Source organism: Grampus griseus (assembly GCF_964374135.1).
Source record: "Grampus griseus genome assembly, chromosome: 2".
NCBI lineage: Eukaryota > Metazoa > Chordata > Mammalia > Artiodactyla > Delphinidae > Grampus > Grampus griseus.
The window spans coordinates 168260992-168273227 of NC_139018.1; the positions used below are offsets into that span (position 1 = coordinate 168260992).

The following is a 12236-nucleotide window of genomic DNA, read 5'->3' on the forward strand; positions in this document are numbered from 1 at the left end:
TCCTCCAATTTTGTTCTTCTTTTAAAAGATTGTTTTGACTATTCTGGGTCCCTTGTTTTTTTTTTTATGTAATTCTTAGGATAAGTTTGTTAATTTGGGGGGAAAAGCCAGCTGGGATTTTGTTAGGGATTGCATTGAATCTGGAGATCGATTTGGGAAGCATTGCCATCTTAACAATATTAAGCCTTCTGATCCATAAACATGGGTGTCTTTCCATTTACTTAGGTCATCCTTAATTTCTTTCAATGATGTGCTGTAGTTTTCAGCATACAGGTCTTGCACTTCTTTTTCAAAATTTATTCCTTTGTATTCTAGTCTTTTTGGTGCTATTATACATGAAATTGTTTTCTTAATTTCATTTTTGGATTATTCATTGCTAGTGTAGAGAAATACAACTGATTTTTTTTTTTTTTTTTTGCGGTACGCGGGCCTCTCACTGTTGTGGCCTCTCCTGTTGCGGAGCACAGGCTCCGGACGTGCAGGCTCAGCAGCCATGGCTCACAGGCCTAGCCACTCTGCGGCATGTGGGATCTTCCCGGACCAGGGCACGAACCCGTGTCCCCTGCATCGGCAGGCGGACTCTCAACCACTGCACCACCAGGGAGGCCCCTACAACTGATTTTTGTATATTGATCTTGTAGCCTGCAACCTTGCTGAATTCATTTATTAGTGCTAATCATTTTTTTAGTGGATTCCTTAGGATTTTCTGTAAACAAGATCATGTCATTTGCAAAGAAATAGTGTTACTTCTTCCTTACCAACCAGGATTCCTTTTATTTCTTTTTTTTGCATAATTGCCCTGGCTAGACTTCCCGTACAGTGTTAAATAAAAGAGGAGAAAGTAGACATCCTTGTCTTGTTCCTGATCTTGGAAGAGAACGCTTTCAGTCTTTCACCATTAAGCTGGTATTACCTTTGTTTTTCATAGATGCTTTTATCAAGTTGAGAAGCTCCCTTCTATTTCTAGTTGCAATTTTTATCATGAAAGGGTTTTGGATTTTGTTAAATGCTTGTTCTGAGTCTATGAAGATGATTGTATGGGGTTTTTTTTTAATATTTACCTTTATTTATTTGGCTGTGCCAGGTCTTCACTGCAGCATGGGAGATCTTTTTAGTTGCGGCATGCGGGCTCTTAGTTGTGGCATGCAGACTCTTAGCTGTGGCAGGCATATGGGCTCTAGTTCCCTGACCATGGATCGAACCCGAGCCCCCTGCATTGGATCACAGAGTCTTAACCACTGGCCCACCAGGGAAGTCCCTGTATGGGTTTTTTTTAACCTCTATTAATATAATGTATTACATCGATTGATTTTCCAATGTCAAACTAACTTTTCACCCCTGGATAAATCCCACTTGGTCATGACGTATGATCTTTTTTATATGTTGCTGGTTTGGATTGCTAGTCTTTTGTTAAGGATCTTTGCATCTGTATACCTAAGGGGTACTGGTCCGTAGTTTTCTTTTCTTATGTTGTCTTTGTCTGGCTTTGGTATAAGGGAAATACTGGCCTCATAGAATGTGGTATACACACGCACTTTAGGATAAAATTTATTTACCTCATAGAGTTGTGAAGTCAATGAATTTCTACGTGTGAATGAACTTTTTATGAAGGCAAAGTGCGAAATCACATAAGACGGGGGAGATAATGCAACAGTTTTAGGGTTCCATTGATTGCAACATTTAATAATAAATATACTATAAATAGAATATACTATAATATACATAAATATATTATGTCTGAGACATAATTAATTCTCTCAGACATTATAAATGGCTCATTAATCTTAAAATTATAGCACTATAAGAAGCACTTTCTAACTGAAGCAGTTGAAATTTTTAACTATAAGATCTGTTTTTAAAATATGAAGCGTAAGTTATTTATTCAGAATGAGGGTAACCTAGAATATTCAGTGTTTGTCCAATGACTTATTTGATCGTCAGCTCTTTTCAGAGGTGAAAAAGGTATGATAGCTATGAATCGTAGGTTTTTACCCCATATCCTACCACTGTCCCTTAGAAAAGTTCAGAGGTTAACTTCCAGGAAACTAGTACCATGTATTCTAATGGAGTAAAATATTCATCCTGCCTTTTTGACAAGTCCCCAAATCTAGTACTAATGCACAGAAAAATAATTAAGTAAAAGCATTCTTTTTACACCTTAATTATTCCAGCCAATTTTTAAAGGGAAGATGTTTTGCTTTGAAAAAGACCCTTAATAGTCGTAAGTAATCAGTGTGTTTCTGTTTCATTGGCACGTTTACCCTCCTGAGTTCTGCACACCATTCTAAGAAGTCAAGTTTAGCCAGTAATTCATCCTTCCTCAGATAACATGATTAGCTTTAATGATAAAAGTATAAACTTAGGAATTTTCTGATTATACATCCGGATCTTTCATATAATCTAGTATATATTTCCTGCTTTCAAAATAATGATAGCTCTCTGTCTGGAGGTATAGCTTTTCAGATTGCAGCTAGGAAGTCAGGCCTGCCTTTGAGATGGGTTTTTCCCTCTCTCACCCTGAGCTCCCTGTAAAGGATCCCTTTCTCAATAGCATTAAATTTCCATTTTGTGAGTCAGCCTTCTCGCAGTATTTAACACCTGGCAAGTCAGTGATTGGTTGCCAAGAGTAATGTTCCCCGTGTGGGTATATTAGGATGACCTCCTGGCTAAGGTCGGACTGAAATCAAGAAATAAAATCACTGATTCCTGGACAACCTGGCTTGATTTACTATGTGGGATATGATGGAAAGACGTTCCAAGACCTAACATGTCTTCTTCTCAAATACATAAGTCAGTCTTCAACCATTTTCATGAGAAATAGGGGTAACAGACAGTTTAAAATTTACTCTGAAAAGTTTTAGGGATTTGTGGGGACAGCGGACAACAGATTTGCCTTTCTTCCATTGTTTGCCAGGATTCATATATATTTCGTGCAATTTGTGTCTTCTAAACAAACTTAAACTGATAGCCAGGAAGGAGAGGGAAAGTATACATGAAGTGTGACCCGGGATAATCAAGAGGTAGTAGGGAAAAGTCAGCCGAGATGAAAATTTGCCCTACAAAATTAAGTTGAAATTCAAATGTAGGTCAGAAGCCTGCATCATATGTGAGTGGCGTGATAACGGCCCATCCTTCAACCCTGCACCAACCAGCTCTTGGCCCATTGATTTGCTTAGCTAGAAACAGTGCCTGTGCACCAGTTAGGTTGGGCAGTTTGCAACAGATACTAATGCTGTTTGTTTATTTGTTATTATCACTAAGTTTTTAATTTTTAAAAAATTTTTTAATTGTTTTTTTTCGGTACGCGGGCCTCTCACTGTTGTGGCCTCTCCTGCTGTGGAGCAGAGGCTCCGGACGTGCAGGCTCAGCGGCCATGGCTCACGGGCCCAGCCGTTCCACGGCATGTGGGATCTTCCCGGACCGGGGCACGAACCCGTGTCCCCTGCATCGGCAGGCGGACTCTCAGCCACTGCACCACCAGGGAAGCCCCTATCACTAAGTTTTTTAAAAATCAGGTTTGAATTCACATAGTTTAAAGAATTGGTTCCACAAGCTTTTTATGGAAAAACAGTAATTCTTTGACCAACCCCCCTCCACCCCCCACCTCCTTTTCCTGCTTCTCAGACAACCACTTGCAACATATTTAGCTGGTTCTTTTGATACATACTCCCATATATCAAGATTAAATTGCTACTTAAATTTTGTTTCCTATTTTAGACATAATCTATTGACCTCCCGCTATGAAGGATGAGGATTTAACTGCCTTTCACCCTCACCGTTGTCACTCCACACACTTCTGGACCCTTCTTCCCACCCCACTCCAAAACTGATTATATTGACATTCAGTTAGGTCACTACTGTTTATTATTATTTTGCGTACATACCCATGCACACATACAGTTCTCTGTTGAGCTGTGCTCTATGCTTTGACCACTTTTCCTTTTTTATACTTTAAAAAAAATCTCTATGCAGAATTACCTTTACAAAAATTTGCTTAGTTTCACCATACTCTTCTCCAGTGAGGAAATCTCAATTACATTCAAACATGTTAGTAGTCTAATAGTTTTCTCTTGAAGACTTTTCTCCTGGAGTCAGCCTGGTTGTTATCTAGGTCCTGCTGTATTGCAGTCATCTTGGAATCTCCCTTTGTCATTGTCCTGTGGAATTCCTTCATCTCTACTGTGTTGGATCACCTGTTTACTGAATCCAATGCCTTTCTCATTCCCTAAATATCTTTAAATATCTCCACTAACTTACTAAGGAAGAATATATGGGAAGGATATTTTCTGAGAACTGCATATCTGAAAATGTCTGTTTCTACCTTTTTATACTTAATGGATAATTTGGCTAGATATAGAAATCTGTATTGGATATAATTTTCCCTCCAAATTTTGAAAGCATTACTTCATCGTATTCTAGCTTTTGGTGTTAATGTTGAAAAACTCATTGCCATTCTGATTCTTAATCTTTTGGTTTAAAACTTCTTTTGTTTTTCCTCTCCCCCAAAGGTTCTTTGCTCTGTCCCAAGTTTTCTGACATTTCACATGTGCTTTGGTGTGACCTTGTTTTCATCCATTTGTTCTGGAGATTCTTGGCCTCTTTCTTTCTGCAAACTCATGTCCTTCAGTTCTCAAAAAATGATCTTGAAATAATTCAGGGATAATCTCTTATCCTCAGTTTTCTCTGTTCTCTCATTCTAGCACTACTGTTATTTTTAATTGGACCTCCTGGACCAGTCCTCTGACTTTCTCAACTGGGTGTTCCTCTTTTCCATTTTTCTCTCTCTCCTTACCTCTCTCTTTCTCTCCATCCCCCCTTCACTCTTGCTCTTTCTCTTTTTCTGCTTTCTGATACATTTGATCAACTTTCATCTTCTTTGTGGTGCGGGGGACAGTTCCTTTGAATGTTCCTCTTCCATTTTATTATGGTGGTAATACGTTTCCTTCTGTCCCTATTAATGATAGGTTTTTTGTGTTTTATTTGAAGTTTTTCCCCTTGGCATATTCTAATTTCAGTAAGTTGTTTTACTTTCTGGTTTACTTTGTCTGTTTCATTTTAAGGTTTTCCTGAAATGTCTGGTAATCTTTACTGTTTGATTGGATTTAAGACTGGGGGGTTAGATGCTGATCAAAGTGCTGTGTGGGGCTTCCCTGGTGGTGCAGTGGTTGAGAATCCGCCTGCCAATGCAGGGGACACGGGTTTGAGCCCTGGTCCAGGAAGATCCCACATGCCGCGGAGCAACTAAGCCCATGCGCCACAACTACTGAGTCTGCGCTCTAGAACCTGTGAGCCACGACTGCTGAAGCCCGCACACCTAGAGCCCATGCTCTGCAACAAGAGAAGCCACCGCCATGAGAAGCCCGCCCACCTAACAAAGAGTAGCCCCCGCTCGCCGCAACTAGAGAAAAGCCCGCACGCAGCAACGAAGACCCAACACAGCCTAAAATAAATAAATAAATAAATTTATTTAAAAACAAAGTGCTGTGTGCATGTGTAGGGAGATCTGGCCGGGAGGTTTCCTCGGGGAAGTCTTACGTCAGAAACTTTAAATCTTTTCCTTTTCCTGATCAAATTCTCCAGAGGAGACTTTTCCAGTCTCCTGTCTGAAGGGTACTTTTCTAGATGCCAGCATTCTGGAGATGAGTAGGAACAGAAGGCTGAGGGTCTTAGTATTCTGTAAGTTCCCCTCTTTTCAGTAGGGAACCCAACCCCTCAACTCTGATTAATGACTCTGAGTCAAGAGACCCTTTATTTTATGACCTTCTAGTCATTCTTAAACAGGTCCCAACTTTATCCCCACGTCCAGAGGTACCTGGTGTCACTGATTCCTGAGCCTTTGGGGTCCCACAGTATGAAGTGGGTTCCATCTTGGCTCTCCCTACTGGTGGCTCAGATCCAGTCCTCTTGGGCTATCTAGTCAGTTCCCACTCATACCTAATGCTTCCCAAATCTTCTTGCTATTATTTCCTCTCCCTTTCTCTTTGTTCTTGTAGGTATGTGGTTTTTAAAAGTCATTTTAGTGGCATTCAAGGTGGGAGAAAAATTACATGCGTATATTTAAATCTACCGTCTTTAACCACAAGTCTCTTTATTTCATTTGTATCGGGATGGCTTTCATATGATTATGATTCAGTGTAAGAATGTTGCTATATTTGTTTGTTTTCAGGACCTCATAAACTTATATGGGTCCCAAAAAACAAGTCTTTCCCTCTCTGCCGGATCCTTATAAAGGGACACCCACTCTCATGTAGCACATATGCATGCACATGTGTACAAACATAAAAACACAAATTTAAAAAATATTTCTGTGCATGACAATGACGTGAAAAGAGGCAGTATTTTTCAGTGTTCAAGATAAATTATACATATCTTATACCTCCATGTGCATTCATCCCTTAAATCAATTCTAGCCAATATCAGATTGAAAGCAAAACCAGAGCTAATATAGAGAATGCGAAGAGATTTTGAAAACATTGATCTTCTATCCAGATTTTGAACAGTGTTCTTTTCAGTGCTTCCGCAATTGTTTTTCCTCTGGAAGCCAAAGAGAAAGTAACTTTTCTATATTCTTTAATTTTTCAGAATTTCTGATTTTGAAAAGAAAGCGAAGGATCATTGTGAGATTGAGACCCAGACAGAGGGGCGCACAGAACAAGAGAAAGAAGAGGAGAAAGGCACGGAAACTGTGGGTACTAAGAGTCTAAGACTGTTACCACACCCCCGGTGGACAGAGAGTAGTGCAGGCGCTGGAGCCGCGTCTTGTGATGTGTTATTGGCTTTCGCAATAGAGAAATAATTTCCATGTTGAGTATTTTCTATTTCTCTCATATTTCCTTGTCCTGATCTGAATTTCAGTCATTGTAAATTGTACTGAGATGTATTCCTGTCCTAGTGATTCTAGGAAATCACGTCTCTCTCTCTTCTTGGCTGATTTTCTCTCCAGAATTCCTAAGTGGACAGGCCCACTAATTGAGAAAGGAATTTTGTCCAATTTATAATAAGATCATTTGAGGATGTGACCCAGAAAGATCTTGGTTCTATCCCACTACTGGTTTGAACAAAAGAGTATGAACAAAAAAGGCTCATTTTTATATACATGCTCATATACATTTCTGTTCTGTGGCAACTCAGAGACGTGCCTCGTAGCCTGCAAACAGTCCGAAGCTTGGGGAAAGGTCATGAAGGCAGGAAGTTGTAAGACCCATAGTAGCCCGTGAGAAAGGCATTTACATAAAATACTTTAGCTGATTTATTTATACAGCAAGTATATATCAAATGCCTACTGTATGCCATGCTCTGGGCTGAGTCTCCTACTTTCAAGAGAATGGAGAATATTTTAAAAACTGAGATGAAGAGAACACCTGTGAGTAGTAGTACCCTGTTGACTACAACTAATCGGTAACTAATAATAGAGAAGTACTGAGACTTCCATGGCACCATAAAACTCACTGACAAAAATTCTAGAGCTGCCAGGGAAAAGGCAGTACAGTGAAAATAGTTGAGTAAACTAGAAAAATAAATCAGCCAGGGAACACGGGCATGAGTTGCTAGCTGGATAAATTAGATTGTGCTTTGACATCACTGTGATCTATGATCCCTTGAACTATGATCAGGATTCTTTTCTTTTTTTAATTTATTTATTTTTGGCTGCTTTGGGTCTTTGTTACTGCATGCGGGCTTTCTCCAGTTGCGTCGAGCAGGGGCTACTCTTCATTGCAGTGCACGGGCTTCTCATTGTGGTGGCTTCTCTTTGTTGTGGAGCATGGGCTCTAGGCACGTGGGCTTCAGTAGTTGTGGCTCACGGCTCTAGAGCACAGGCTCAGTAGTTGTGGTGCACGGGCTTAATTGCTCCATGGCATGTGGGATCTTCCTGGACCAGGGCTCTAACCTGTGTCCCCTGCGTTGGCAGGCAGATTCTTAACCACTGCACCACCAGGGAAGTCCAGGATTCATTTTAATTAAGATAAAGACATTATCACAAGTGCATCCAAACTGATCAGTTAATGATCTATAATGAAACAGAGTTGTACCCAAAGCTTTTTTTTTCCATACAAGATATTTCGGGCGTTAATTGCCAAAAGTTTAATCAATTCAGCAGTCTTATTTAGACACCAGTGGTTCACACTGTTTTCTCACAAAGAGGTTCATTTAGCCTCTGATAAACGCGTGTTTGTGATTGCCTGGATGACAGGTTGGAAGTGAAGTGGAAACGTTGAACCTTCAGGTGACAACCCTGTTTAAGGAGCTTCAGGAGGCTCACACGAAACTCAGTGAGGCTGACCTGATGAAGAAGAGACTTCAGGAAAAGTAAGAATGAGAGACGAATTTTATCCTCCTTTGAAAAGTGTACAGTTTTACGAAATATGTTAATATACACAAATATAGTTTTATTACTGTTTTACTGAGTAAAAGAAAAAGAGACCTAATTAAAATATGAATTCAGAAAACACTAATGTTCAGGTTAATATAGAAACATATTAAGAAGTCCTTGTAGTAATATGGGGGAATGGGCCCAAGGGACTCTGATTCTGCTGTTTGGGGACATTTGTTAAGCGTATATGAAGACCTGGAAAAAGCAGTGAGCCAGACTTCCTGTGACTTACGTGAGCTGACCACATTGATGTGAACAAACATAAAAGCTACAAAGGGCAAGAAGAACTTGAGTGAGATTTACTTAGGAAAAAAAAATTGATTTTCAATCAGTTATGAAGTCTAATTTATAAATTGGGAGAATTTTGCATTTGCTTGTTTCTCTTGATGTAAGAAGTTATCCCAAATTTAGGAAAGCTAAGTTGATGTTGTTCTTTTGGATTAGTTAGCAAACATATTTCTAGCCCAATATACAAGTGTATGTTTCCACGGAGTTACACTGACCAAGGTTGTACAGTATTAATGGTTATCTAGTACAGCATAGCAGCTGATGCGAAGGACTTTGGAGAAACAGACCTAAGGGTGAAATATGGATCTACCCCTTCTTTGTGGTATTACCCTGGACAAGTTATTTATTTAACATCTCTGAGTCTCAGTTTTATCATTTGTAAACTGTGTGTCATAATTCTGACTTTGTATTAAGTAAGCTAATGTTTAACATGCTTTGCGTTAATGCCTTGCACGTAGCTATCAATGGTTTGTATTTGCTGTTATATTGAAATTTTCTCTCTGATCTTTAAGAGGACTGAAAGCATTTCCTTCTCCCCTATTGAATCTTTGTCAGAAGTCATATTTTTTATGCTTAACAGAGCCCATAGTTTTAAAAATACTAAAGATATCCATGGATCACTATATGAGAAGCACCTCTAGCCAATTACTAGTTTGGTCTGTATCTAAATCACAGAAATATATTTGCATGACTAGTTGAAACAATTACTCCAGGTAGACAGTAGCTTGTGTGATCTTAGATCTGTACTTGTTTATGCTAGGCATAACGGTTCAGAAATATGGAAATTTCTTTTACAAAAATCTGTATTTTTTTATATTCAGGCATAATGGTTCAGAAATATTACTTACTTGTAGTAAAGAAGCAGGGAGGATAAAATATTTAATTTTGTACTGTTAAATTTTTGAAAAATGTAATCCTAAAATTCTTTGCATTTGCTACATAATCTGGGGATTCGTTTAAAAGCCACTGAGAAATGAAGTATTGTTTTGTCCTCATGAAATTTTGCTCTTTCTTAGATGTCAGGCCCTTGAAAGGAAAAATTCTCCAAACCCATCAGAGCTGAATGAAAAGCAAGAGCTTGTTTATAATAACAGAAAGTTAGAGCTCCAAGTAGAAAGCATGCGATCAGAAATCAAAATGGAGCAAGCAAAAACAGAAGATGAAAAGTGAGTATGCTGTGACTGAATGGCTACTTGCTAAAAGAAGATAGAATAGCTCTTTTATGCAGATTGGAATCAAGATTTAAGAATAAATTTAAAATTTTTTTCTCTTTTATTTATTTGAAGGCGTACTAGTAGACTTTTCTGAGGAGATAAATGTTAAGTTTTATAATAACAATTATGAAAATTATTTGTAATCTATCTTGATTGGGGAGGGGGGAATTGTTTTCTTTGCAAGTAAGAACATGCTAGTAGGTGGTGGGATGATAAGGGTGGGAGGGAAGATTTTGTCACCTGAGTGTTCAGAAGAGGGTTGGGAGGTAAGACTAAGCTTCTATGATATTTTTCCCAAGATTCCATTTTAAAATTTCTTTCTAAATAGGTCCAAATTAGCCACTCTACAGTTGACACACAACAGGCTTCTTCAAGAATACAATAATGCACTGAAAACAACTGAGGAACTAAAAAGAAGAGAGGTACTCATAGAAAAAAAATTACTTTCATAGCCATTTAACATTTTATGTAAATATCTAAAGTAGTTGTGTTAATCCTTAACTAGGTCTGATTTCAAGGGTTGTTTTTCCATTTGTAATTGATTTCTTGTGTCTAAGTGTTTATAACATTTTATAACTCCTGATATTCCACACATGTATAATGTGCCTTGTGTACAGAGGTGATGTGCATGTCCTATGGTCGGAGTACAGTTTTAGCATTTTTTAAATAAATTTATTTACTTATTTATTATTTATTTTTGGCTGCATTGGGTCTTTGTTGCTGTGCGCGGGCTTTCTCTAGTTGCAGTGAGTGGGGGCTACTCTTCGTTGCTGTGCACGAGCTTCTCATTGCAGTGGCTTCTCTTGTTGCAGAGTGCGGGCTCTAAGCACGCAGGCTTCAGTAATTGTGGCACACAGGCTCAGTAGTTGTGGCTCGCGGGCTCTAGAGCACGAGCTCTAGAGTACAGGCTCAGTAATTGTGGCGCCTGGGCTTACTTGCTCCGTGGCTAAGCTTTTAGCATTTCTAACAGTGGATGGGTTTGTAGGAGAGCTGAGCCTGGGCTCCTACATGAGTAATGACTGTATAGTGAGACTGCTGCCTGGAGCTATCACAGGGCTAGCTTGCCTGCTGTCAGTGAACTTGAGGCCCTGGACTTATCCGGCTGCATCTTAAATTATTGTAATAGTAATAGTAATAATGCCCCCAGAATGGTGTGATAATTTAAACACCATGGATAGAGATGTCAGGTGATAGATGTAGTAATTAACCCGATGGTGGGAATCCTTTCACGATGTATATGTATATCAAATCATCACATTGTACACTTTAAATATTTTACAATTTTATTTGGCAGTTTTACCTCAATAAAGCTGGAATAAATAAAGACCACAGGAGCTTTGAATTAGAAGGGGTCTTTGAGTTTATATTCTTAGAAATATATTTTCTGTTTTTCATTTACTTTTACTAGAATATTGTTCCTCTCTAGGACCTAGTAAATTTTTAATTCAAACATTCCACTGACTTCATAAAGTTAAGAGTAATGTGAGTGAAATAATAGGAGTATCAGCAGCTTACACCCGCCCTGAGATAGGGTTTACTATTTTCTCCCTTATTTTAGTGTTTTCTTTTTATAAATCATTATTTTAAATTAGGAAATTATTATCTTCAAGGTGTAAATTCAGTGCATGAAAGTTGCCGAATAAGTTATCACTGCTGATTACCAGAATAGTTTACAGCCAGTCATTTTTTAAAAAATAAACCTTCATCTAATATTTTACTAAAATAGGTTGAATTATTTCAAAACCATGTCTAGAATAAGTTTGTCTTTTTCAGTCGGAAAAAGTGGATAAGGTGGTGCTGCAGGAACTGAGTGGAAAGCTGGAACTGGCAGAGAAAGCCCTGGCTTCCAAGCAGCTCCAAATGGATGAGATGAAGCAGACCATCGCCAAGCAGGAGAAGGACCTGGAAACCATGGCTGTTCTCAGGGCTCAGGTAGGCTTCGTTCCCAAATGTGAGCCGAGGCAGGCCAACCCCGATTATATTCTCTAACAGGAAAGTGATAGTGCTTAAAGTATCTGTTTTGATTTTATACTATTTCCACCAGTATATTTTTAAAAAACCTTTTTACTGAAGTATATCACAGGTGGAAAGTGCACCACACTTTTAAGGGTATTACTCACTGAATTTACCCATTCTACAGTTTATAGACAGCTGGATTGTTTCCAGTTTGGGGCTTTGTGTTTAATGTTGCTCTGTCATTCTTACGCGTGTCTCTTTGTTCACCTGTGCATTCATTTCTGTTGGGTACACACCTAGGAGTGGAACTGCTTGTTCATAGAGTATGCATGTTACCCAGCTTTAACAGATAATGCCAAAGAGGTTTCCAAAGTGGACCAGTTTTCACTCCCACCAACAGAGAGTTC

General features: G+C 38.8%; 1 protein-coding gene across 8 annotated transcripts in view; it reads left to right on the top strand.

The window, feature by feature from the left end:
- The window catches only part of OPTN (optineurin), a 43458-nt gene that overhangs the window by 19056 nt on the left and 12166 nt on the right, over positions 1 to 12236 (top strand). For all 8 annotated transcript variants that reach the window (XM_082648945.1, XM_082648944.1, XM_082648941.1 and 5 more), the window contains 5 exons: positions 6583 to 6685; positions 8192 to 8307; positions 9676 to 9825; positions 10202 to 10295; positions 11647 to 11805. In XM_082648945.1, coding sequence (XP_082505071.1) covers positions 6583 to 6685; positions 8192 to 8307; positions 9676 to 9825; positions 10202 to 10295; positions 11647 to 11805 — 622 coding nt within the window. The remainder of the gene's footprint in view (positions 1 to 6582; positions 6686 to 8191; positions 8308 to 9675; positions 9826 to 10201; positions 10296 to 11646; positions 11806 to 12236) is intronic.